This window comes from Anomaloglossus baeobatrachus, chromosome 10 (genome assembly GCF_048569485.1).
Source record: "Anomaloglossus baeobatrachus isolate aAnoBae1 chromosome 10, aAnoBae1.hap1, whole genome shotgun sequence".
NCBI classification, from domain to species: domain Eukaryota; kingdom Metazoa; phylum Chordata; class Amphibia; order Anura; family Aromobatidae; genus Anomaloglossus; species Anomaloglossus baeobatrachus.
The window spans coordinates 25,887,008-25,912,454 of record NC_134362.1 but is presented as its reverse complement, the minus strand read 5'-3'; the positions used below and the strand labels follow the sequence as shown (position 1 = coordinate 25,912,454).

The 25,447-nt window shown below is 53.1% G+C and overlaps 1 protein-coding gene across 3 annotated transcripts in view; it reads left to right on the top strand.

The window, feature by feature from the left end:
• NAP1L4 (nucleosome assembly protein 1 like 4) overlaps window positions 1-25,447 on the top strand; it is a 109,580-nt gene that overhangs the window by 8,518 nt on the left and 75,615 nt on the right. For all 3 annotated transcript variants that reach the window (XM_075326573.1, XM_075326571.1, XM_075326572.1), the window contains exons 3-4: window positions 4,285-4,384; window positions 6,807-6,948. In XM_075326573.1, the coding sequence (XP_075182688.1) occupies window positions 4,285-4,384; window positions 6,807-6,948 (242 nt within the window). The remainder of the gene's footprint in view (window positions 1-4,284; window positions 4,385-6,806; window positions 6,949-25,447) is intronic.

The window sequence follows — 25,447 nt, the reverse complement described above, 5'->3', positions numbered from 1 at the left end:
TTCTCCGCCAATGGGACGGGAAGTCGACATCCCTGGACAGGAAAGTCTTCCTTTCCCAGACGACCAAGGACTCTCTGCAGTGGTGGCTCCTGTCCACCTCATTATCACAGGGAAGATCCTTCCTACCACCGTCCTGGGCGGTGGTCACGACAGACGCAAGTCTGTCAGGGTGGGGAGCAGTGTTTCTCCACCACAGGGCTCAGGGTACGTGGACTCAGCAGGAGTCCACCCTTCAGATCAATGTTCTGGAAATCAGAGCAGTGTTTCTTGCCCTACTAGCCTTCCAGCAGTGGCTGGAAGGGAAGCAGATCCGAATTCAATCGGACAACTCCACAGCGGTGGCATACATCAATCACCAAGGAGGGACTCGCAGTCGGCAAGCCTTCCAGGAAGTCCGGCGCATTATGATGTGGGTGGAAGCCACGGCCTCCACCATATCCGCAGTTCACATCCCCGGCGTAGAAAACTGGGAGGCAGACTTCCTCAGTCGCCAGGGCATGGACGCAGGGGAATGGTCCCTTCACCCGGACGTGTTTCAGGAAATCTGTCGCCGATGGGGAAGGCCGGACGTCGACCTAATGGCGTCCCGGCACAACAACAAGGTCCCAACATTCATGGCACGGTCTCGCGATCAAAGAGCTCTAGCAGCAGACGCCCTAGTGCAAGATTGGTCGCAGTTCCGGCTCCCTTATGTGTTTCCACCTCTGGCACTCTTGCCCAGAGTGCTACGCAAGATCAGATCCGACTGCAGCCGCGTCATACTCGTCGCTCCAGACTGGCCGAGGAGGGCGTGGTATCCGGATCTGTGGCATCTCACGGTCGGCCAACCGTGGGCACTACCAGACCGACCAGACTTACTGTCCCAAGGGCCGTTTTTCCATCGGAATTCTGCGGCCCTCAACCTGACTGCGTGGCCATTGAGTCCTGGATCCTAGCGTCTTCAGGCTTATCCCAAGGGGTCGTTGCCACCATGAGACAGGCTAGGAAGCCCACGTCTGCTAAGATCTACCACAGAACGTGGAGGATATTCTTATCCTGGTGCTCTGCTCAGGGAGTGTCTCCCTGGCTATTTGCATTACCTACCCTTCTTTCTTTCCTCCAATCTGGGTTAGAAAAAGGTTTGTCGCTCGGCTCCCTTAAAGGGCAAGTCTCGGCGCTATCCGTCTTTTTTCAGAAGCGTCTAGCACGACTTTCTAAGGTGCGCACGTTCCTACAGGGGGTTTGCCATATAGTTCCCCCGTACAAGCGGCCGTTAGATCCATGGGATCTGAACAGGGTACTAGTTGCCCTCCAGAAGCCGCCCTTCGAGCCTCTGAAGGAGGTTTCACTTTCTAGACTTTCACAGAAAGTGGCTTTTCTGGTAGCGATCACATCTCTTCGGAGAGTGTCTGAGCTAGCAGCGTTGTCTTCCAAGGCTCCCTTCCTGGTCTTCCACCAGGACAAGGTAGTGCTGCGCCCCATTCAGGAGTTTCTCCCGAAGGTGGTATCCTCTTTTCATCTTAATCAGGATATCTTTTTGCCTTCGTTTTGTCCTCATGCAGTTCATCGGTATGAGAAGGATTTACATTTGTTAGATCTGGTGAGAGCACTCAGAATCTACATTTCCCGCACAGCGCCCCTGCGCCGTTCGGATGCACTCTTTGTCCTTGTCGCTGGTAAGCGCAAAGGGTCGCAGGCTTCTAAGGCCACCCTGGCTCGATGGATCAAAGAACCAATTCTTGAAGCCTACCGTTCTGCGGGGCTTCAGGTTCCATCAGGGCTGAAGGCCCATTCTACCAGAGCCGTGGGTGCGTCCTGGGCATTGCGACACCAGGCTACGGCTCAACAGGTGTGCCAGGCAGCCACCTGGTCGAGTCTGCACACTTTCACCAAACATTATCAGGTGCATACCTATGCTTCGGCGGACGCCAGCCTAGGTAGAAGAGTCCTGCAGGCGGCAGTTGCCTCCCCGTAGGGGAGGGCTGTCTTGCAGCTCTAACATGAGGTATTTCTTTACCCACCCAGGGACAGCTTTTGGACGTCCCAATCGTCTGGGTCTCCCAATAGAGCGCCGAAGAAGAAGGGAATTTTGTTACTTACCGTAAATTCCTTTTCTTCTAGCTCTTATTGGGAGACCCAGCACCCGCCCTGTTGTCCTTCGGGATTGTTGGTTTGTTTGCGGGTACACATGTTGTTCATGTTGAACGGTTTTCAGTTCTCCGATGTTACTCGGAGTGAATTTGTTTAAACCAGTTATTGGCTTTCCTCCTTCTTGCTTTTGCACTAAAACTGGTGAGCCAGTGATCCCACTGGGGGTGTATAGCCAGAAGGGGAGGGGCCTTACACTTTTTGGTGTAGTTGCTTTGTGTGGCCTCCGGAGGCAGTGCTATACACCCAATCGTCTGGGTCTCCCAATAAGAGCTAGAAGAAAAGGAATTTACGGTAAGTAACAAAATTCCCTTTTCTTGTATTACCTAGACCAGTGATACCACACCCATTGGCAATATTTTATTTGGAGGGTTTTTCTTGAACCCTTTGGAACATACGGTATATATTCTAGTATAAGGCCCACTTCACATCAGCGGTATTTTGCCGCAAAACCGAATCCATTACAAATGCTTTTCAATTCATTTCCAATGCAATCGTGGCAAGATGAGGTTGCGAGCGTCACACACAACTTCATGTGACCACATGTTGCCGAGATTCCATTGGAAATGAATTGAACTGAAACGCAGTTGTAACGGATCCGGTTTTGCGACAAAATACCACTGATGTGAGCCTAAGTCAAGATTTCCAGCCCAGTGGTGTGTTTTTTTTTTTTGTTTTTTTTTTTTATGCTGAAAATGCCCCCCCTTGAGTGTGGTTCCCACATAAAAAAAAAATTACTCTCCTATCCTCCGTTCCTATGGTGTCCTTAGCTGCTTCTTGCAGCTTGTAGGCACACAGACCCCCTAGGTGATCTTGTCCCGTGCAGAGCCACCACTGCCGTCAGGGCTTTACTGCGGTTGAATGCTTTGCGCAGTAAAGCATTCAACTGCAGTAAAGGATTGACAGCAGCGGCAGCTCTGTGCATGGGATGAAATCATCAAGGGGTCTATGTGCCTGCGGACTGCAAGAAGCACCCCTTGATCACGGCTGGTGCACGGGCCCTCCGCCGCTGTCAGGCTTTACTGCAGTTGAATGCTTTACGGTGCTGCAAAGCATTGAACTGCAGTAAAGCTATGACTGCAGCCTCCAGCAGTGGCCCCGTGCGCTGGATGAGACCACCGAGGGGACTATGTGCCTGCGGACTGCAAGAAACGCCCCTCGATGATCGTGTCTGGTGCATGGAGACGCTGCCGTCATGGTTTTGGTAAAACCATGGCTGCAGCGGCTCCATTCACCGGACACTATCACGGAGGGGTCTGTGTGCCTGCAGACTACAAGGAGCAGGTAAGCACACCGCTGTGTGTGTGTGTGTGTGTGTGTGTGTGTGTGTGTGTGTGTGTGTGTGTGTGTGTGTGTGTGTGTGTGTGTGTGTGTGTGTGTGTGTGTGTGTGTGTGTGTGTGTGTGTGTGTGTGTGTGTGTGTGTGTGTGTGTGTGTGTGTGTGTGTGTGTGTGTGTGTGTGTGTGTGTGTGTGTCACACACTTGTATCATAGGGGACAAGAAGGGAACCGGAATGAGAACATTACTAAAGGATGGGCACATTACTGCAGGGCACATTACTATGGAGAATATTACATTTTACCGGTATATATTTTTATTCTTGAAATTCACCAGTAGCTGCTGCATTTACCACCCTAGGCTTATACTCGAGTCAATAAGTCTTCCCAGTCTTTTGTAGTAACATTAGGGGCCTTGGCTTAGATTTGGATTGGCTAATACTCTAGTATATACAGTAGTTTCCTAGGGGGGGGGGGCACACATTGTGTCACAAGGGCACTATGCAGGGTAATACAGGCCTGTGGCTATTAGCATTATATGCACGGTAGCAGTTGTGTACATCGCCCTCTCCTGTGTCTCCATTCATCTGACGTTACACTGGTAATGCACGGATTCTTCACGCACCATTTCTATTGTTTGCTGATGGATTTTTGGAGTTCATGGGACTGGATTTCCAAAAGGGCAGTCTTGACTCCTTTTTCTAATACATTTTTGGGACTGAGCTTATAAAAGGAGGTATCAAGATAAAAGGGTATACAAACCTGTCAGAGAGCAAAAGGACGCGATCCTCCTCTATTAGGTGGACGGAGCGATATAACACGAGAGGGAGACGTTATCACTGTACTGATCCATGGCTGATATTTCTATTGTTTGTCAACAGAAAAACTGGCCGATCAGATAATGCAGAATCCTCAGGTTCTCGCTGCCCTTCAGGAAAGGCTCGACAGCGTCTCTCAGACACCGTCCAGCTACATCGAAACGTAAGTGACCCTGGGACTGTGAGTAACATTTTTCAGGTCAGCAGCTAAATGTCAACATAAGAGGAACACAGTTGACAAACGATCATCGTAAGGTTTCCGCTCGTGTATATTCCATTTATAGCACCCATGTATTGCAGAGCGCTGTACACTAATCGCCTCCATGCAAAGTGCTTAGTTTAAAGCAGTTATCTTGGCATATAATATTGATCTATCAGATCTCTGGGGATCCACCACCCCCACCGATCAGGCATTTAATGGAGGTACGTCACAGCTCCATTCTGCATGTTAGGCTACTTTCACACATCAGTTTTTTGCCATCAGGTTCAATCCGGAAAAAAAACGGGTAAAACGGATCCGGTACCGCATCCGTTTTTTCCCCATAGACTTGCATTGTTACCGGATTGTACCGGATGGCTTTGCGTTGCATCCGTTTTTTTCCGGATGCGGCAAAATTAGTTAAAGCGGCGGCCGGAGGCAACGTAGCTTGCAACGTTTTTTTGTCCGGCAAAAAAAACCGCATCGCGCCGGATCCGGCGCGATACGGCGTGTTTTACAATAGAAGCCTATGGACGCCGGATCCGGCGTAATGCGGTAAAAAACGGATGCGGCCGCCGGATCCGTTTTTCTAAACTGAGCATGCTCCAATGTAATTAACAAAACGGATCCAGCCAAAAAACGGACGAAAAGGATGCAAAAACGGATGCAAACCGTATCCACCGAATCCGTTTTTTAACGGATCCGTTAAAAAACGGATCCGGTGGATACGGTTTTCACTTTTTTTTTCAGGATCCGTTGGATCAGGAAAAAAAAGGACTGTGCCTGAATACAGAAAACTGATGTGTGAAAGTAGCCTAACAGCGGAGACCTGCAGATCGGCTTCTGTGATAAAGCAGCTGATCTGCAATCTGTGGTAGCTACACATTTACACTGGGCCGTTTAGCTCCATTCAATGTTAATATTTAATAACAGCTGTTCCATGAAGGTGCTTGGTGTCTGTCGGATATTGAGTACCTTTAACGCCGGGACTCGTCAGTGTGCGAGCCTTTTAATCAGATTTGAACTGTCATCCCAGGTATAGATATACTATAGTTATGCTGGTCGTCATCCACTGCAGAACTACAGCTCCCAGCACACCTTGACAAGGCTTAGGAGCCACAGGGATCACTTTTATATACTTCTGGCAAACAAGGGTATCTCCAGATTTGCCTAAGGCTGCTTTCACAGATCCGTTTTTTTGTTTTTTTGCCGTGCGGCACAATCCGGCAAAAAAACTGATGCAACGGATCCAGCGAAAAAACGGATCAGTTGCATCAGGTTTTTCCATGCGTTCCTTCCGTTTTTTGATGGATCCATTGTGCTACTGGAACAGTCGTTGGAGTCTGTCATATGCCGGATGATGACTGATCCGGCGCCCATAGGCTTTCATTGTAACTTGCGCTGCATGGCACCGGATCCGGCGCCGTACGTTTTTTTTGCGAGAGACAAAAAAACGCTGCAAGCAGCGTTCAATCTGGCCGCCGGATCGGCTATTTAAGCCGGATCCGGCAAAAGCCGGATGCAACACAAGGCCATGCGGCACAATCCGGTGCTAATACAAGTCTATGGGGGAAAGAACGGATCCAGTGGCAATACACACCGGATCCGTTCTTTCCGGGTTTTTTTCGGATTGTGCCGCACGGTGAAAAACGGATGTGTGAAAGCAGATTTAGGCTATGTGCGCACGTTGCGTAAATTCATGCATTTACGCTGCGCTTTGTAGCGCAGCGTAACTGCATGCGTCCTGCGTCCCCTGCACAATCTATGGAGATTGTGCAGGGGCCGTGCGCACGTGGCATATTACAACGCAGCGCTTCGGCTACTGCCGAAGTGCTGCGTAAAAAGAAGTGACATGTCACTTCTTCCGTGCGCTTTGCCGGCAGTTCCTGCTCTGTCTATGGCAGGAGCTGCAGGCAGAGCGCACGTTCTCGCCGGCACCATGCGCCTCAGAACGGAGCTTTTCAGCTGCGCTCTGAAGCGCACCTTTTACGGTGCTGGGCTAGTACGCAACGTGCGCACATACCCTAACACAGCCAAACCGCCTGCTAGAATGATCACCCATGGATTTGTATTGTCAATTGACACTTGTTTCAAGACCCTTTTACAAATCTTGTCAACAGAATTTGCGCCGATGTCATAAATACTGTAGTGGCTTTTAGTCGTGTGTGTTTTTTTTTTTTTTTTTTTTTTTTTTTTTTTTTTTATTGCAGCTGTGATTTGTCTCCCTGCCCCCCCCCCCCTCCCTAAGCTTCTCAAAACCCTTCACATAAGGGCTCCATGGCATGATTTGGGGTAGGGTGGTGATTGTGAAATGGTCAAATATAACTGGGTGTGTTTTTTTTTTTTTTTGTTCCCCCCCCCCCCCCCTCCCCTCTTTCCCAAACAGTTTACCCAAAGCTGTGAAGAGGAGAATCAATGCGCTGAAGCAACTTCAGGAGAAATGTGCACACATAGAAGCGAAATTCTATGAAGAGGTGCATGAGCTGGAAAGAAAATATGCCGCCCTGTACTATCCCCTGTTTGAGAAGGTATGACGTGCCCGTATCATGTACCGGAGGGGCTGCTGCAGCCCCGCTGTTCGCTCAGGCCGCCTTCACATTTGCATGTAAAATACAGTATCTAGTCGTTACATGATGATCAGCGCTAGCCAATGCACATTATTAGGCTATCATGGCAAATTCAGGTGTTTAAAGACTATTTCTGGTCAACTAGTAAATTTCTTTGTCGCTCTATTGGGAGACCCAGACAATTGGGTGTATAGGCTATGCCTCCGGAGGCCGCACAAAGTATTACACTCAAAAGTGTTAAGCCCCTCCCCTTCTGCCTATACACCCCCCGTGCTCCCACGGGCTCCTCAGTTTTTTGCTTTGTGCGAAGGTCAGACACGCACAGCACAGCTCCACAGATTGGTCAGCAGCAGCTGCTGACTATGTCGGTTGGAAGAAAAGTGGGCCCATATAGGGCCCCCAGCATGCTCCCTTCTCACCCCACTCTTGTCGGCGGTGTAGTTAAGGTTGAGGTATCCATTGCGGGTACAGAGGCTGGAGCCCACATGCTGCTTTCCTTCCCCATCCCCCTCAGGGCTCTGGGTGAAGTGGGATCCTATCGGTCTCCAGGCACTGAGACCGTGCTTCATCCACAACTCCTGTGGAGACTGCTGGATAGGAGCCGGGTACCGTTCAGGGACATGGCCCTGCTACGTGAAGGTACTCTGTATCCCTGTGGGGACCGCGCACGGCAACACCTCAGCTTTGCTGGGTGTGCTAGTGCACCGGGGGACCGGGTTAAACTGTGCCATTACACACTCAGCGTCGCTGAGTGTGTTTATATGTAGGGGCTACCGCGCTAACCGCCGCTGCCATGGGAAACTGCGGCGCGGCTGGGACTTGTAGTTCGCCGGGGACTTCGGCGTTGGCCGCGCTTTTACGGCGGCCACGCTTATACTCGAGTCCCCGGCTTGGCTTGCGGCCTAGTTTCCCTTTTCTCCCGCCCTCAGCCCTGACAGGCAGGGGAAGGGTGGGACGCTGCACGGAAGAGCAGCACTGAGGGCTGGAATATGATTTCCATACTCCACCCCCCTCACTGTGCACAGTGTGAGCACCTCGGCTACGCCCACGGCTCCCTCCTCTCGTCAGGACGCCGCAGCCATTTCCTGTCAGCTCCTACGACGCTGCAGAGAGGGACAAACCCTGAGAGACCCAGACACGGTCTCTGGTGGCCTCATAACCGCTTTAGGCGGATGGTAAGCAGCACCTGTGGTGCTAGCCTCATGGTGCTGTAGTGTACTGATACATTATTTGTTTTTAGTATATATTTTACACTGTATGAGCACAGTTCATTCTGGCTATATACCCTAGTGTGTTACTCAGGGAAAACAATAGCATGGCGCCCACAAAAGGCAGGGGTGCCAAAAACACAGGCTTATTATGCTGCCTGCGGCGCTTGTACGGCCCAGCTGCCGGCAGGTTCCATTGACCCTCATTGTGTGCAATGTTCGGCCCCGGTGACACTTCTTTAGCCAGGGCCTCTGCTAAGAGGGGCCCAGGGGGAGCCACCTGTTGACACTGTCCTAGTGACGGGGACGGAGTTTGCAAAACTCTCTGAGACTATGGCTAAGATACTAGAAGCCTTGCAGTCCAGGCCGGTATCTCAGCAAAGGGACTCTGTTGAATCATTGTTCCCTGGCCCCCCTCAGTTGGACCAACAATGTCCTCCCGGGGTATCTCATGGATCCCAAGCTGAGGGTTCTGACACAGACCCCAGCCCCAGACCGACTAAGCGGGCTCGCTTAGAATTTCCCTCGACATCATATTGTTCAGGGTCTCAGCGGGGGGAATATCTGATTGATGATACGGAGACAGCTGATCAGGATTCTGATCCTGAGGGCGCTCTCAATCTTAATACTCCAGACGGGGACGCCATACTGAACGTTCTTATTGCGTCCATCGATCAAATGCTGGATATTTCTCCCTCAGCTCCTCCGGCGGAGGAGTCAGCTTCTCTTACACAGAGTGTGTTTCTAGACCACTCTGATTTCAGAGAGGCAATCCAGAATCATCATGCTTGTCCAGATAAGCGTTTTTTCTAAGCGCCTTAAGGATACACGTTATCCTTTTCCCCCTGACGTGGTTAAAGGTTGGACTCCGTGTCCCAAAGTGGATCCTCCAATCTCCAGACTGGCGGCTAGATCCATACTTGCAGTGGACGAGGGGGCCTCGCTCAAGGATGCCACTGACAGGCAGATGGAGCTCTGGTTGAAATCCATCTATGAAGCTATCGGAGCTTCTTTTGCCCCAGCATTCGCAGCTGTATGGGCGCTACAAGCTATCTCAGCAGGTCAAGCGCAAATTGAAGCAGCCACATGCACGGCCGCGCCACAAGTGGCATCCATTACCACCCAGACCTCGGCAATTGCGTCTTACGCTATTATTGCTGTCCTGGACTCTGCGAGCCGTACGGCGGTCGCGGCCGACAATTCGGTGGTACTCCGCAGGGCCTTGTGGCTACGGGAATGGAAGGCATATTCTGCTTCCAAAAAAGCGCTTAACCAGTTTGCCAATTTCTGGCGACAGGCTGTTTGGCGAGCGTCTGGATGAACTCATCAAACAATCCAAGGGAAAGGATACATCCTTACCCCAGTCCAAACAGGACATACCCCAACAGAGGAGAGGGCAGTCGAGGTTTCGGTCCTTTCAGGGCGCGGGCAGGTCCCAATTCTCCTCGTCCAAAAGGTCTCAGAAAGTACAAAGGAACTCTGATGCATGGCGGTCTAAGTCACGTCCTTAAAAGGCCACCGGAGGCGCCGCTAACAAAGCGGCTTCCTCATGACTTTCGACCTCCTCTAGTAGCATCCTCGGTCGGTGGCAGGCTTTCCCGCTTTTGCGACACCTGGCTGCCACAAATAAAAGACCGCTGGGTGAGAGACATTCTGTCTCACGGTTACAAGATTGAGTTCACCTCTCGTTCCCCGACTCGATTCTTCAGGTCATCCCCGCCTCACTAGCGAGCCGAGGCTCTTCTGCAGGCGCTGCGCACTCTGAAGGCAGAAGGAGTGGTGATCCCGGTTCCTCTTCAGCAACTGAGCCACGGTTTTTACTCCAACTTGTTTGTGGTCCCAAAGGAGGACGGGTCTTTCCGCCCGGTCCTGGACCTGAAACTGCTCAACAAACATGTAAAAACCAGACGGTTCAGGATGGAATCCCCCCGCTCCGTCATCGCCTCAATGTCCCAAGGAGATTTCCTTGCGTCGATCGATATCAAAGATGCTTATCTCCACGTACCGATTGCTCCAGAGCACCAGCGCTTCTTGCGCTTCGCCATAGGAAATGGACACCTGCAATTCGTGGCACGGCCGTTCGGCCTGGCAACAGCCCCACAGGTTTTTACCAAGGTTATGGCTACTGTAGTATCGGTCCTCCACTCTCAGGGTCACTCGGTGATCCCGTACTTGGATACTGATCAAGGCACCCTCTCAAGAGGCATGCCAACACAGCCTCGACGCTTCCCTGGAGACTCTCCAGGGTGTCGGGTGGATCCTCAATTTTACAAAGTCAAATCTGACACCGGCCCAATCGCTGACATATCTTGGCATGTAGTTTCATACCCTCTCAGCGATAGTGAAGCTTCCGCTGATCAAGCAGCGGTCACTACAGACAGGGGTACAATCTCTCCTTCAAGGCCAGTCACACCCCTTGAGGCGCCTCATGCACTTCCTGGGGAAGATGGTGGCAGCAATGGAGGCAGTCCCTTTCGCGCAGTTTCACCTGCGTCCCCTTCAATGGGACATCCTACGCAAATGGGACAGGAAGCCGACGTCCCTCGACAGGACCGTCTCCCTCTCTCAGGCGACCAAAGCTTCCCTTCGGTGGTGGCTTCTTCCCACTTCATTATCGAAGGGGATATCCTTCCTACCCCCATCCTGGGAAGTAGTCACGACAGACGCGAGTCTGTCAGGGTGGGGAGCGGTTTTTCTCCACCACAGGGCTCAGGGTACGTGGACCCAGCAAGAGTCCTCGCTTCAGATCAACGTTCTGGACATACGGGCAGTGTATCTTGCCCAGAAAGCGTTCCAGCAGTGGCTGGAGGGCAAGCAGATCCGAATTCAGTCGGACAATTCCACAGCGGTGGCATACTTCAACCACCAAGGCGACACACGCAGCCGGCAAGCCTTCCAGGAAGTCCGGCGGATTTTGATGTGGGTGGAAGCCACGGCATCCACCATATCCGCAGTTCACATCCCAGGCGTGGAAAACTGGGAAGCAGATTATTTCAGTTGCCAGGGCATGGACGCAGGGGAATGGTCCCTTCACCCGGACGTGTTTCAGGAGATCTGTTGCTGCTGGGGGGTGCCGGACGTCGACCTCATGGCGTCCCGGCACAACAACAAGGTACCGGCGTTCATGGCACGGTCTCAAGATCCCAGAGCTCTGGCGGCAGACGCCTTAGTTCAGGATTGGTCGCAGTTTCAGCTCCCTTATGTGTTTCCTCCGCTGGCACTGTTGCCCAGAGTGTTACGCAAGATCAGGACCGACTGCCGCCACGCCATCCTCATCGCTCCAGACTGGCCAAGGTGGTCGTGGTACCCGGATCTGTGGCATCTCACGGTCGGCCGACCGTGGACACTACCAGACCAAACAGACTTGCTATCTCGAGGGCCGTTTTTTCCATCTGAATTCTGCGGCCCTCAACCTGACTGTGTGGCCATTGAGTCCTGGACCCTAGCGTCTTCAGGGTTATCTCAAGACGTCTTTGCCACTATGAGACAGGCTAGGAAACCAACGTCCGCCAAGATCTACCACAGGACGTGGAAAATTTTCCTGTCGTGGTGCTCTGCTCAGGGTTTTTTCTCCCTGGCCTTTTGCCTTGCCCACTTTTCTAACCTTCTTTCAATCTGGACTGGAAAAGGGTTTGTCGCTCGGCTCCCTTAAGGGACAAGTCTCAGCGCTCTCTGTGTTTTTCCAGAAGCGCCTAGCCAGACTTCCACATGTACGCACGTTCCTGCAGGGGGTTTGTCACATCGTTCCACCTTACAAGAGGCGGTTAGAACCCTGGGATCTAAACAGGGTTCTGATGGTTCTTCAGAAACCACCATTCGAGCCAATGAGAGATATTTCCCTCTCACAACTTTCGCAGAAAGTGTTTTTTTCTAGTAGCAGTCACTTCTCTTCAGAGAGTGTCTGAGCTAGCAGCATTGTCGTGCAAAGCCCCTTTCCTGGTGTTTCACCAGGACAAGGTGGTTCTACGTCCGGTTCCGGATTTTCTCCCTAAGGTGGTGTCACGAACCACCGGGGGGGGTCACTCATAAATCCCCCGCGCTGGCTACCAGTACGTCACAATCGGGGGGTAACAAGTGGGGGTCACCCCTCCTTTATACCTCCCGACCGACAGACAGAGCACGTGACGCGCTCTCTAGCGCCCCTCTTATAGTCAGGCCAATTATGGAATTGCCCGACAATAAGCAAGGAGGCCGCTATACTACTTATGCCGATTATTGAAGGGTCCCCGGTGAGAGTAGGGTATATATTCCCCCGACCTCCGCGGGCGGAATATATAAAACCTCCCCGAATCTCACTGGCCTCCCCACAATAATCCTTGGCACAACTCGCTGCCACCAACCGCTTCACGGTAACTATTAGCCGAACACACAGACGTGGGATTCAAGATCGAGATAACAGAACAGCCCAAGATTAATTATATAATTTAATCGGCCTAAAGCCACACTAGAAACTACAATATATACAATAGGGAATCTACAGAATATACATAGGTCAGAGTACAGTTACAATCAAAGCATGGGTTACAAACAGGCATACACAGTTCCAGCAGTTACCTTGTGCGTCTGGCCACAGGGGGGCGCTGTAGACCAGGTTTCCAGGAACTCCCTCACAGGTCTTTCCCAACCAGGCCCCCGAGCAGAAGAACACTGGAAAATGGCCGAAGTAGGGTTATCAACCTGGGCAAATCCAGGTCCCCTCCTACCTTAGTGACCTCAGAGGGAGCACGGCTCCACCCCTGGCTGGAGTTATGGACAATACCCACACATGGAATATGGGCCATAACTTTGCCTGGGAGCGTCGTAGGCGGACGCCAACGCTCTCATTGTGACAGCTATGAATTTAGCTACAGAACGAGAGGACTCATGACTTGTCTACTAGTTCCCCATTGGCTGATATCACGCCTGGGGTATTTCCCCAGGTCCTGCTCCCATAAAAAGGGTGTGCCAACATCGTCCGCATGCGGAGACACCATTTTTATGGTTGCCATATTTATCGGAAATATGGCTTGCGAGATATGAACCATTTTTTACTGGAGTCGTCCTGTCTGGATACTTCCAAGCTTGCTAACTAGATAGCAGCCCCTACTACAGGGTCACGGCAGGGAGTCATCCTGTGTCCATTGTTCCCACATCACCTAATCTCCATATCACAGGAGATGGCCATGGGACGTGTTGCTAGGATGTGACACTTTCACAGATGCTGGACATCTGAGAACAAGAAGGGAGGGGGCACTGCCATGGAGTGATGAGAGCGATTATGACTGGAAGTCATAATTCATCTTCATATCCCAGGGTTTGCCTCACAGGTGGTATCCTCCTTTCATCTCAATCAGGATATCTCCTTACCTTCTTTTTATCCTCATCCAGTTCACCAATGTGAAAAGGATTTGCACTTGTTAGATTTGGTGAGAGCACTCAGACTCTACATTTCTCGTACGGCGCCCCTGCGCCGCTCGGATGCACTCTTTGTCCTTGTCGCTGGCCAGCGTAAAGGGTCACAGGTTTCCAAATCAACCCTGGCTCGGTGGATCAAGGAGCCAATTATCGAAGCTTACCGTTCGGCTGGGCTTCCGGTTCCATCAGGGCTGAGGGCCCATTCTACCAGAGCCGTGGGCGCGTCCTGGGCTTTGAGGCACCAGGCTGCGGCTCAGCAGGTGTGTCAGGCGGCTACCTGGTCGAGCCTGCACTTTCACGAAACACTATCAGGTGCATACCTATGCTTCGGCGGATGCCAGCCTAGGTAGACGAGTCCTTCAGGCGGCGGTTGCCCACCTGTAGGAAAGGGCCGTTTTACGGCTCTCTTACGAGGTATTATTTTACCCACCCAGGGACTGCTTTTGGACGTCCCAATTGTCTGGGTCTCCCAATAGAGCGACAAAGAAGGGAATTTTGTTTACTTACCGTAAATTCCTTTTCTTCTAGCTCTAATTGGGAGACCCAGCGCCCGCCCCTGTTTTTTTGTGTACACATGTTGTTCATGTTGAATGGTTTCAGTTCTCCGATATTCCTTCGGATTGAAGTTACTTTAAACCAGTTTATAATTCTTTTTCCTCCTTCTTGCTTTTGCACCAAAACTGAGGAGCCCGTGGGAGCACGGGGGGTGTATAGGCAGAAGGGGAGGGGCTTAACACTTTTAGTGTAATACTTTGTGCGGCCTCCGGAGGCATAGCCTATACACCCAATTGTCTGGGTCTCCCAATTAGAGCTAGAAGAAAAGGAATTTACGGTAAGTAAACAAAATTCCCTTCTTTGTTGCTTTTATCTTGCCAAGTGCCTTTAGGAAATGTCAGGATAACGAATGTGTGAAAACTTTGTCACAAAGGTGTGTAAAGGCTTTCTAGGTCTCAATGGGTAATTTTCAAAATGGCAATGTAGCTGACAAGTGATGTATTTATTGCAGGATGGGGCTCTATATAAGGGGGCTGATGAGCGATGTACTGTCGGATGGGGCTTTGTACAGAGGGGCTGAAAGAATAGAGCTTAATATAAAGCAGGGGTCGGGAACTTTTTTTTTTTTTTTTTGGCAGAGCTATGAACGCCACATTTTAAAATGTAATTCTGTGAGAGCCATACTCGCCAGGTGGAGCGGCGGTGGTGGAGCTGCTCAGAAGGTCCAAGAGGCAGGGTAGGCGATGCTGCGGGCACAGAGGAGGGGTTGTTGCTGCTCAAGAGGGTCAGTGTGCAGAGGGTTGGGAATACTGCTGCGGGCTCATGATGGTGTCACGGTGGCGGGCGCAATTTATCTGCCGGCGGGCTGCTTTGAATCTCCCGCAGTTGACGAGATCGACTTCAAGAAAATGGCCGCGAAGGCGATGCGTGCACACGTGGCCTCCGCAGCCATTTTTCTTGAAGTCTATCTCGTCAGCTGTGGGAGATTCCAAGCAGTCCGCCGCGACACCACATGAGCCCGTAGTATCGCTGACCTTGCGCCACCACTGCCGCCTTGGTAAGCCATATGCGGTTTGTAAGACGCACCCCCAGTTTTGGGAGGGGAAACAAAAGTGCGTCTTACAAACTGGAAAATACATTTTATTTTTCTTTGTCGCTCCATTGGGAGACCCAGACAATTGGGTGTATAGCTTCTGCCTCCGGAGGCCACACAAAGTATTACACTTTAAAAAGTGTAACCCCTCCCCTCTGCCTATACACCCTCCCGTGGATCACGGGCTCCTCAGTTTTATGCTTTGTGTGGAAGGAGGCACACATCCACTCATGCATTCTCATATTGGTTATGTCGGTTGGAAGAAGAGGGCCCCCACGGGGCCCCCGGCATGTTCCCTTCTCACCCCACTATGTCGGCGGTGCTGTTAAGGTTGAGGTACCCATTGTGGGTACAAAGGCCGGAGCCTCATGCCGTCTCCTTCACCATCCCTTAGCGGCTCTGGGAGAAGTGGGATCCTGAGCGGTCATCCATTTACTGGGACCGTGCTCCCTCCGCAGCCCCTGTGGGAATCTGCCGGACCGGAGTCTATTCAACCTCAGGGACCGGGCCCTGCAACTCTAAGGTACTCTATGTCCCCATTGGGGACTGTGCAGGGAGCGCACCTTCTTCCCGGACGCTGCGGCAGCTGCTGAATTGAGAAGGCCGGCGGACTTCCGCGCCGACCGTGCCTGCTTGTCGGGCGCGGTCTCAAATTTAGTCCCCGGCTTCATCGCGGCCTAGTCGCAAAAATCCCGCCCCCGGGCCTGCCTGTCAGGGGTAAGGGCGGGACTGCCGACCTGACGTCGGATGTGAGGGCTGGAGCATCCTGCATGTTTCCTCCCCCCTCACTGATCACTGTGGGGACCCCAGATTCCCGCACTTTCCTGGCGCCGCCCACGGCTCCACTCCTCCCCTGAGAGCTCCGGCAGTCATTTTTTGGGCATTCTGCCGGTGGAGGATTCTCAGGAACAGCTCTGCAGCTCCGGGGGACCTAAGGCAGGGAATCTGGAGGACACACACACGCCGCTTGTTAGCGGTCGGTAAGCCACACCGGTCACCCGGTGCTGGTCCCCCTAGGGTGCCGGAATAGATACATATTTATATATATATATTTCTGTTCGGTCGGGCTGTATACCCTTTTTCTTTGTCGCTCCATTGGGAGTCCCAGACAATTGGGTGTATAGCTTCTGCCTCCGGAGGCCACACAAAGTATTACACTTTAAAAAGTGTAAACCCTCCCCTCTGCCTATACACCCTCCCGTGCATCACGGGCTCCTCAGTTTTATGCTTTGTGTAGAAGGAGGCACACATCCACTCACACATCTCCATTTTAGTCAGCAGCAGCTGCTGATTGTATCGGTTGGAAGAAAAGAGGGCCCCCACGGGGCCCCCGGCATGCTCCCTTCTCACCCCACTAAGTCGGCGGTGCTGTTAAGGTTGAGGTACCCATTGCGGGTACGACGGCCGGAGCCTCATGCCGTGTTTCCTTCTCCATCCCTGAGGGCTCTGGTAGAAGTGGGATCCGAAGCGGTCATCCAGGTTCTGGGACCGTGCTCCCTCCGCAGCCCCTGAGGGAATCTGCTGGACAGGAGCTTATCTATCTTCAGGGACAGGGCCCTGCATCCACGAGGTACTGTGTCCCCATGGGGACTGGGTATGGAGCGCCTGGTTTCCGGACGCCGCAACTGACTGCTGAATTGTGAAGACCGGGGACTACCGCGCCTGCTTGTCGGCCGCGGTATTAAATTTAGTCCCCGGCTTCATCGCGGCCTAGTGGCAAACTCCCGCCCCCGGGCCTGTCTATCAGAGATGGGGGCGGGACAGCCGACCTGACGTCGGATGTGAGGGCCGGGGCATCCTGTGTGCTCCCTCCCCCCTCACTAATCACTGCGGGGACCCCAGATTCCCGCACTTTTCCTAACGCTGCCCACCCCTCCCCTGAGAGCTCCGGCAGCCATCTTTAGACAGTCTGCCGGTGGAGAATCACACAGAACAGCTCTGCAGCTCTGGGAGACCAGGCAGGGAATCTGGAGCGCACACACCCCGCTTTTTAGCGGTCGGTAAGCCGCACCGGTCACTCGGTGTTGGTCCCCTTGGGTGCCGGTATAGATACGTATATATATATATACACCTTTCTGTTCGGCTGGGCTGTATACCCTTTTTACTGTATACCCTCAGTGATCACGCTCCTAGGACACAACAGCATGTCGGTCACAAGGAGCAAGGGCACTAAAGCACAGGGTTTTTCTTCGGCGCTCCATTGGGAGACCCAGACGATTGGGGTGTATAGCACTGCCTCCGGAGGCCACACAAAGCAATTACACTAAAAAGTGTAAGGCCCCTCCCCTTCTGGCTATACACCCCCAGTGGGATCACTGGCTCACCAGTTTTCTGCTTTGTGCGAAGGAGGTCAGACATCCACGCATAGCTCCACTGTTTAGTCAGCAGTAGCTGCTGACTCTATCGGATGGAAGAAAAGAGGGCCCATACTAGGGCCCCCAGCATGCTCCCTTCTCACCCCACTTGCGGTTTGTAAGGTTGAGGTACCCATTGCGGGTACGGAGGCTGGAGCCCACATGCTGTTTTCCTTCCCCATCCCCCTGAGGGGCTCTGTGGAAGTGGGATCTTACCGGCCCCCAAACCCTGAGGCCGAGCTCCATCCACAGACCCAGAGACCCTGCTGGAGGAGCTGAGTACAGTCAGGGACAAGGCCCTGCAACGTTCAGGTACTCTGTGTCCCCGCACAGACAGGCCACGCACACTCCAGGCTTGCTGGGTGTGCTAGTGCGCCGGGGGCACTAGCGCTGCGCGCTCGGGTTAGAGTCACTGCAGCTTAGCTGAGTGATTTTATGTCTTGGGAACTACCGCGCCGGCCGCTCCGGGAGCGGCGGCGCCGCTGGGACTTGTAGTGCGCCGGGGACTCGCGCTGCCCGCGCTTTTACGGCGGCAGCGCTCATAAATCTAGTCCCCGGCTTTTGCGGCCTAGCTCTGCTTCGTTCCCGCCCCCACCCTGTCAATCAGGGCAAGGGAGAGACGCTGTACGTTTATTCAGCGCCGAGGGCTGGAGCCTTATTTACATGCTCCAGCCCTCTCACTGGGCACAGTGGGGACGCAAGTTTCCCGCTCTTGGTCTCAACACGCCCAGGGCCCGCCCCTCTCCACAGGACGCCGGCAGCCATTCCTGCATGCAGTCTGGCTGGAGAACGGACACAGGCTCTGGGGGACTCAGACAAGGGACTCTGGCGACCACACACCCGCGTTTATGCGGGCGGTAAGCTGCACATAAGTGCTGGCCCCACTAGTGCCACAGTGTTATTTGGTGCACTTTTTCCCTGTACCATATATATTTATATTGCACTGTACAGTCGCTTCTTGGCTTATACCCTCATTGCTCTGAGGAGACAACATGTCATCCGCAAAACGCAAGGGTGCCAAGGCACAGGCGGTACGCACTGCTTGTGCCGCATGTGGGGCTAATCTACCGGCAGGTTCCAATGACCCCCATTGTGTGCAATGTTCGGTCCCTGTGCCACTTCGTCAGCCAGAGTCTATGGTAGTAGTGGCCCAGGCAGAGACGCCTGTGAACCCTGCCCCGGTGACGGGGACAGAATTTGCAGTTTTTGCTGATAAGATGTCTGTGACTATGACAAAAATCCTGGAAACCTTGCAGTCCAGGCCAGTTTCTCAGACCATGGACACTGCTGTGTCTATGCTCCCCGGTCCCCCTCAGTTGGAACTAATCCGTACTTCAAGGGGGTCCCAGGCATCACAGGCTGAAGACTCTGACTCGGATGACAGTCCCAGGCAGCCTAAGCGGGCTCGCTGGGAAAGACCCTCGCCGTCATCACACTGGTCAGGGTCTCAGCGAGACGAGGCTCTGTATGAGGAGACAGAGGTGGGTGATCAGGAATCTAATCCTGACACCGCTCTCAATCTAGATACCCCTGATGGTGACGCTATGGTAAATGACCTTATAGCGGCCATCAATAGACTGTTGGATATTTCTCCCCCAGCCCCTTCAGCAGAGGAGGCAGCTGCACAGCAGGAGAAGTTCCATTTCCGGTATCCTAAGCGTAAATTGAGTACTTTTCTGGACCACTCTGACTTCAGAGAATCAGTCCAGAAACATCATGCTTATCCAGATAAGCGTTTCTCCAAACGTCTTAAGGATACACGTTATCCCTTTCCCCCTGACGTGGTCAAACGCTGGACCCAGTGTCCAAAGGTGGACCCCCCAATCTCCAGGCTTGCGGCTAGATCCATAGTTGCAGTGGAAGATGGGGCTTCACTTAAAGATGCCAATGACAGACAGATGGACCTTTGGTTAAAGTCTGTCTATGAAGCTATCGGCGCGTCGTTTGCTCCAGCATTCGCGGCCGTGTGGGCGCTCCAAGCTATTTCAGCTGGCCTGGCACAGGTGGACTCTATCATACGTCCAGCAGTGCCGCGAGTAGCGTCCCTAACCTCGCAAATGTCTGCGTTTGCGACTTACGCTATCAACGCTGTCCTGGACTCTACGAGCCGTACCTCAATGGCGTCTGCCAACTCTGTGGTTTTGCGCAGAGCCTTGTGGTTAAAGGAATGGAAAGCAGATTCTGCTTCCAAGAAATGTTTAACCAGCTTGCCACTATCTGGAGACAGACTGTTTGGTGAGCAATTGGCTGAGATCATTAAACAGTCCAAGGGTAAGGACTCCTCCTTACCCCAGCCCAGATCGAGCAAACCTCAACAGAGGAAGTGGCAGTCGAGGTTTCGGTCCTTTCGAGGCTCCAGCAAGACCCAATTCTCCTCGTCCAAAGGGACTCAGAAGGAGCAAAGGAACTCAGATTCCTGGCGGGCTCATTCACGCCCCAAGAAAACAACCGGAGGAACCGCTTCCAAGGCGGCTGCCTCATGACTTTCGGCCTCATCCCTCCGCATCCTCGGTCGGTGGCAGGCTCTCCCGCTTTTGCGACATTTGGCTGCCACAGGTCAAAGACCGGTGGGTAGCAGACATTTTGTCTCACGGGTACAGGATAGAATTCAGTTCTCATCCTCCCCCTCGGTTCTTCAGAACCTCCCCACATCCCGACCGAGCAAATGCCCTTCTGCAGGCGGTGTGCTCACTAAGAGCAGAAGGAGTGGTGATCCCTGTTCCTCTGCAGGAACAAGGGCAAGGTTTTTACTCCAATCTCTTCGTGGTTCCAAAAAAGGACGGCTCGTTCCGTCCTGTTCTGGACCTAAAGCTGCTCAACAAGCATGTGAACACCAGGCGGTTCCGGATGGAATCCCTCCGCTCTGTCATTGCCTCAATGTCTCAAGGAGATTTCCTTGCATCAATAGACATCAAAGATGCTTATCTCCACGTGCCGATTGCTACAGAGCACCAACGTTTTTTACGTTTCGTGATAGGAGACGACCATCTCCAGTTCGTAGCTCTGCCATTTGGTCTGGCGACAGCCCCACGGGTTTTCACCAAGGTCATGGCGGCAGTGGTAGCAGTCTTGCATTCTCAGGGACACTCGGTGATCCCTTACTTGGACGATCTACTTGTCAAAGCACCCTCTCAAGAGGCATGCCAACACAGCCTGAATGTTGCGCTGGAGACTCTCCAGACTTTCGGGTGGATCATCAACTTTTCAAAGTCAAACCTGGCACCGACTCAATCACTAACGTATCTTGGCATGGAGTTTCATACTCTCTCAGCGATAGTGAAGCTTCCGCTGGACAAGCAGCGGTCTCTACAGACAGGGGTGCAGTCTCTCCTTCAGTGTCAGTCGCACCCCTTAAGGCGCCTCATGCACTTCCTAGGGAAGATGGTGGCAGCAATGGAGGCAGTCCCGTTCGCGCAGTTTCATCTGCGTCCACTTCAATGGGACATTCTCCGCCAATGGGACGGGAAGACAACTTCCCTAGACAGGAAAGTCTCCCTTTCTCAGACGGCCAAGGATTCTCTGCTATGGTGGCTTCTTCCCACCTCATTATCGCAGGGAAGATCATTCCTACCCCCATCCTGGGCAGTGGTCACGACAGACGCGAGTCTGTCAGGGTGGGGAGCAGTTTTTCTCCACCACAGGGCTCAAGGGACGTGGACTCAGCAGGAGTCCACCCTTCAGATCAATGTTCTGGAGATCAGGGCGGTGTATCTTGCCCTATTAGCCTTCCAGCAGTGGCTGGAAGGAAAACAGATCCGAATTCAGTCGGACAACTCCACAGCGGTGGCATACATCAACCACCAAGGAGGGACACGCAGTCGGCAAGCCTTCCAGGAAGTCAGGCGGATTCTGATGTGGGTGGAGGAAAGAGCATCCACCATATCAGCAGTTCACATCCCGGGCGTAGAAAACTGGGAAGCAGACTTCCTCAGTCGCCAGGGCATGGACGCAGGGGAATGGTCCCTTCACCCGGACGTGTTTCAGGAAATCTGCCGCCGCTGGGGGGTGCCGGACGTCGACCTAATGGCGTCTCGGCACAACAACAAGGTCCCGACCTTCATAGCGCGGTCTCGCGATCAAAGAGCTCTGGCGGCAGACGCCTTAGTGCAAGATTGGTCGCAGTTCCGGCTCCCTTATGTGTTTCCACCTCTGGCACTCTTGCCCAGAGTGTTACGCAAGATCAAATCCGATTGCGGCCGCGTCATACTCGTCGCTCCAGACTGGCCGAGGAGGTCGTGGTACCCGGATCTGTGGCATCTCACGGTCGGCCAACCGTGGGCACTACCAGACCGACCAGACTTACTGTCCCAAGGGCCGTTTTTCCATCGGAATTCTGCGGCCCTGAACCTGACTGTGTGGCCATTGAGTCCTGGATCCTAGCGTCTTCAGGATTATCCCAAGGGGTCGTGGCCACCATGAGACAGGCTAGGAAGTCCACTTCTGCTAAGATCTACCACAGAACGTGGAAGATTTTCTTATCCTGGTGCTCTGCACAAGGAGTATCTCCCTGGCCATTCGCGTTACCTGTCTTTCTTTCCTTCCTGCAATCTGGGTTGGAAAAGGGCTTGTCGCTCGGCTCCCTTAAAGGGCAAGTCTCGGCACTATCCGTGTTTTTTCAGAAGCGGCTAGCACGACTTTCTCAGGTGCGCACGTTCCTGCAGGGGGTTTGTCATATCGTACCTCCGTACAGGCGGCCGTTAGATCCGTGGGATCTAAACAAGGTCCTTGTTGCTCTCCAGAAGCCGCCCTTCGAGCCTCTGAGGGATGTGTCACTTTCTCGACTCTCACAGAAAGTGGCCTTTCTGGTAGCGGTCACGTCTCTTCGGAGAGTGTCCGAACTAGCAGCGCTGTCATCCAAGGCTCCTTTCCTGGTGTTCCACCAGGACAAGGTAGTGCTGCGCCCCATTCAGGAGTTTCTCCCTAAGGTGGTATCCTCTTTTCATCTTAATCAGGATATCTCCTTGCCTTCCTTTTATCCGCATGCAGTTCATCGGTATGAAAAGGATTTACATTTGTTGGATCTGGTGAGAGCACTCAGAATCTACATTTCCCGCACGGCGCCCCTGCGCCGCTCGGATGCACTCTTTGTCCTTGTCGCTGGTAAGCGCAAAGGGTCGCAGGCTTCCAAAGCCACCCTGGCTCGATGGATCAAAGAACCAATTCTTGAAGCCTACCGTTCTGCTGGGCTTCCGGTTCCATCAGGGCTGAAGGCCCATTCTACCAGAGCCGTGGGTGCGTCCTGGGCATTACGACACCAGGCTACGGCTCAACAGGTGTGCCAGGCAGCTACCTGGTCGAGTCTGCACACTTTCACCAAACATTATCAGGTGCATACCTATGCTTCGGCGGACGCCAGCCTAGGTAGAAGAGTCCTGCAGGCGGCAGTTGCCTCCCCGTAGGGGAGGGCTGTCTTTGCAGCTCTAACATGAGGTATTTCTTTACCCACCCAGGGACAGCTTTTGGACGTCCCAATCGTCTGGGTCTCCCAATGGAGCGCCGAAGAAGAAGGGAATTTTGTTACTTACCGTAAATTCCTTTTCTTCTAGCTCCTATTGGGAGACCCAGCACCCGCCCTGTTGTCCTTCGGGATTTTTGGTTGTTTTTCGGGTACACATGTTGTTCATGTTGAATGGTTTTCAGTTCTCAGACGTTACTTCGGAGTGAATTTGTTTAAACCAGTTATTGGCTTTCCTCCTTCTTGCTTTTGCACTAAAACTGGTGAGCCAGTGATCCCACTGGGGGTGTATAGCCAGAAGGGGAGGGGCCTTACACTTTTTAGTGTAATTGCTTTGTGTGGCCTCCGGAGGCAGTGCTATACACCCCAATCGTCTGGGTCTCCCAATAGGAGCTAGAAGAAAAGGAATTTACGGTAAGTAACAAAATTCCCTTCTTTTGCGACATGTACCTCTTGTAGGGCCATATTACCTGCGGGTTCCACCTACCCTCACTGTGAGCAATGCTCGACCCCTGTTACGCTTGCTCAGCCGGAGCCTCGGTCACTAGTGGGCCCCTCGGCTCAGGCAGACCCCCCCTGTTTCTACTGTCCAGGCGGCAGCGACAGAGTTTGCAGTTTTTGCTGACAAGCTCTGAGTCACTCTCACAATCCATGGCTCAGTCTATGGACAAATGGTCTGCCAAGTTGCTGGAAGCACTGCAGTCCAGACCGGTCCTTACACAGGCCCCGGACCCGGTTAGATCGGCACCTCCAGGTCCCTCTGGGTACACCCCGGCCGGGGTGGGCCCTAGGTCTCACGTGGAGGACTCCTCCACGGACCACAGTCCCAGACCAGCTAAGCGGGCCCGCTGGGAATCTTCCCCGACTTTTTCACGCTGCTCGGGTTCCCAGCTTGAGGACTCTCTGGAGGACGAGGCGGAGGTCGCAGCTCAGGGCTCTGAACCTGACGTTGCTCTCAATCTTGATACACCTGAAGGGGACGCCTTAGTAAATGATCTTATCTCGTCCATCAACCAGGTGTTGGATCTCTCTCCCCCGCCTCCACCTGTAGAGGAGTCGGCCTCTCAGCAGGAGAAACACCAGTTTCGGTTTCCCAAACGTACACGGAGTGCATTTTTTGATCACTCTAACTTCAGAGATGCTGTCCAGAAGACCAGAGCGGTTCCGGACAAGCGCTTTACTAAGCGCCTTACTGACACACGTTACCCCTTCCCCGCTGACGTAGTTAAGGGTTGGGCTCAATGTCCTAAGGTAGATCCCCCAGTCTCCAGATTGGCGGCTAGATCCGTGGTTTCGGTTGCAGATGGCTCATCACTAAAAGATGCCACTGACAGGCAGATAGAACTCCTGGTGAAATCCATCTATGAGGCCACGGGAGCGTCTTTTGCCCCGGCTTTTGCAGCCGTGTGGGCACTCCAAGCTATCTCAGCTTGTCTGGCTGAGATTAATGCGGTCACACGTACGTCTGCCCCGCAGGTTGCATCTTTAACCTCTCAGGCGTCTGCGTTTTCTTCCTACGCCATGAACGCAGTCCTAGACTCTGCTAGCCGTACAGCGGTGGCATCCGCTAATTCTGTTGCAGTCCGCAGGGCCATGTGGCTGCGCGATTGGAAGGCAGACTCGGCTTCCAAGAGGTTCTTAACCGGTTTGCCGTTTTCTGGCGAGAGATTGTTTGGCGAACGATTGGATGAGATTATTAAGGAATCCAAGGGAAAGGACTCCTCCTTGCCCCAGTCCAAACCTAAGAGACCTCAGCAACGAAAAATACAATCGAGATTTCGGTCCTTTCGTCCCCCCGCCAAGCCACAGTCCTCTTCGTCCAATAGACAGGACAAAGGCCAGAGGAACTCCTATGCGTGGCGGTCTAAGTCACGCCCCCAAAAGACCGCCGGAGGCACTGCCTCCAAGGCGGCTTCCTCATGACTCACAGCATCCCCGATCCGCATCCTCGGTCGGTGGCAGGCTCTCCCGCTTTTGCGACGCCTGGTGGCCACATGTTCAAGACCAATGGGTGAGAGACATCCTGTCTCACGGTTACAGGATAGAGTTCAGCTCTCGTCCTCCGACTCGTTTCTTCAGAACCTCCCCGCCCCCCCGCGCGAGCAGACGCACTTTTTCAAGCAGTGGACGCTCTGAAAAAAGGTGTCGTGACCCCCGTTCCCACTCAGGAACAGGGTCGCGGATTTTACTCCAACTTATTCGTGGTACCAAAGAAAGACGGATCATTCCGTCCCGTTCTGGACCTCAAATTGCTCAACAAACACGTGAGCACCAGACGATTCCGGATGGAATCTCTCCGCTCGGTCATCGCCTCGATGTCACAAGGAGACTTCCTCGCATCGATCGACATCAAGGATGCCTATCTCCATGTGCCGATCGCACCAGAACATCAACGCTTTTTGCGTTTCGCCATAGGGGACGAACACCTTCAGTTCGTGGCATTGCCCTTCGGCCTGGCGAC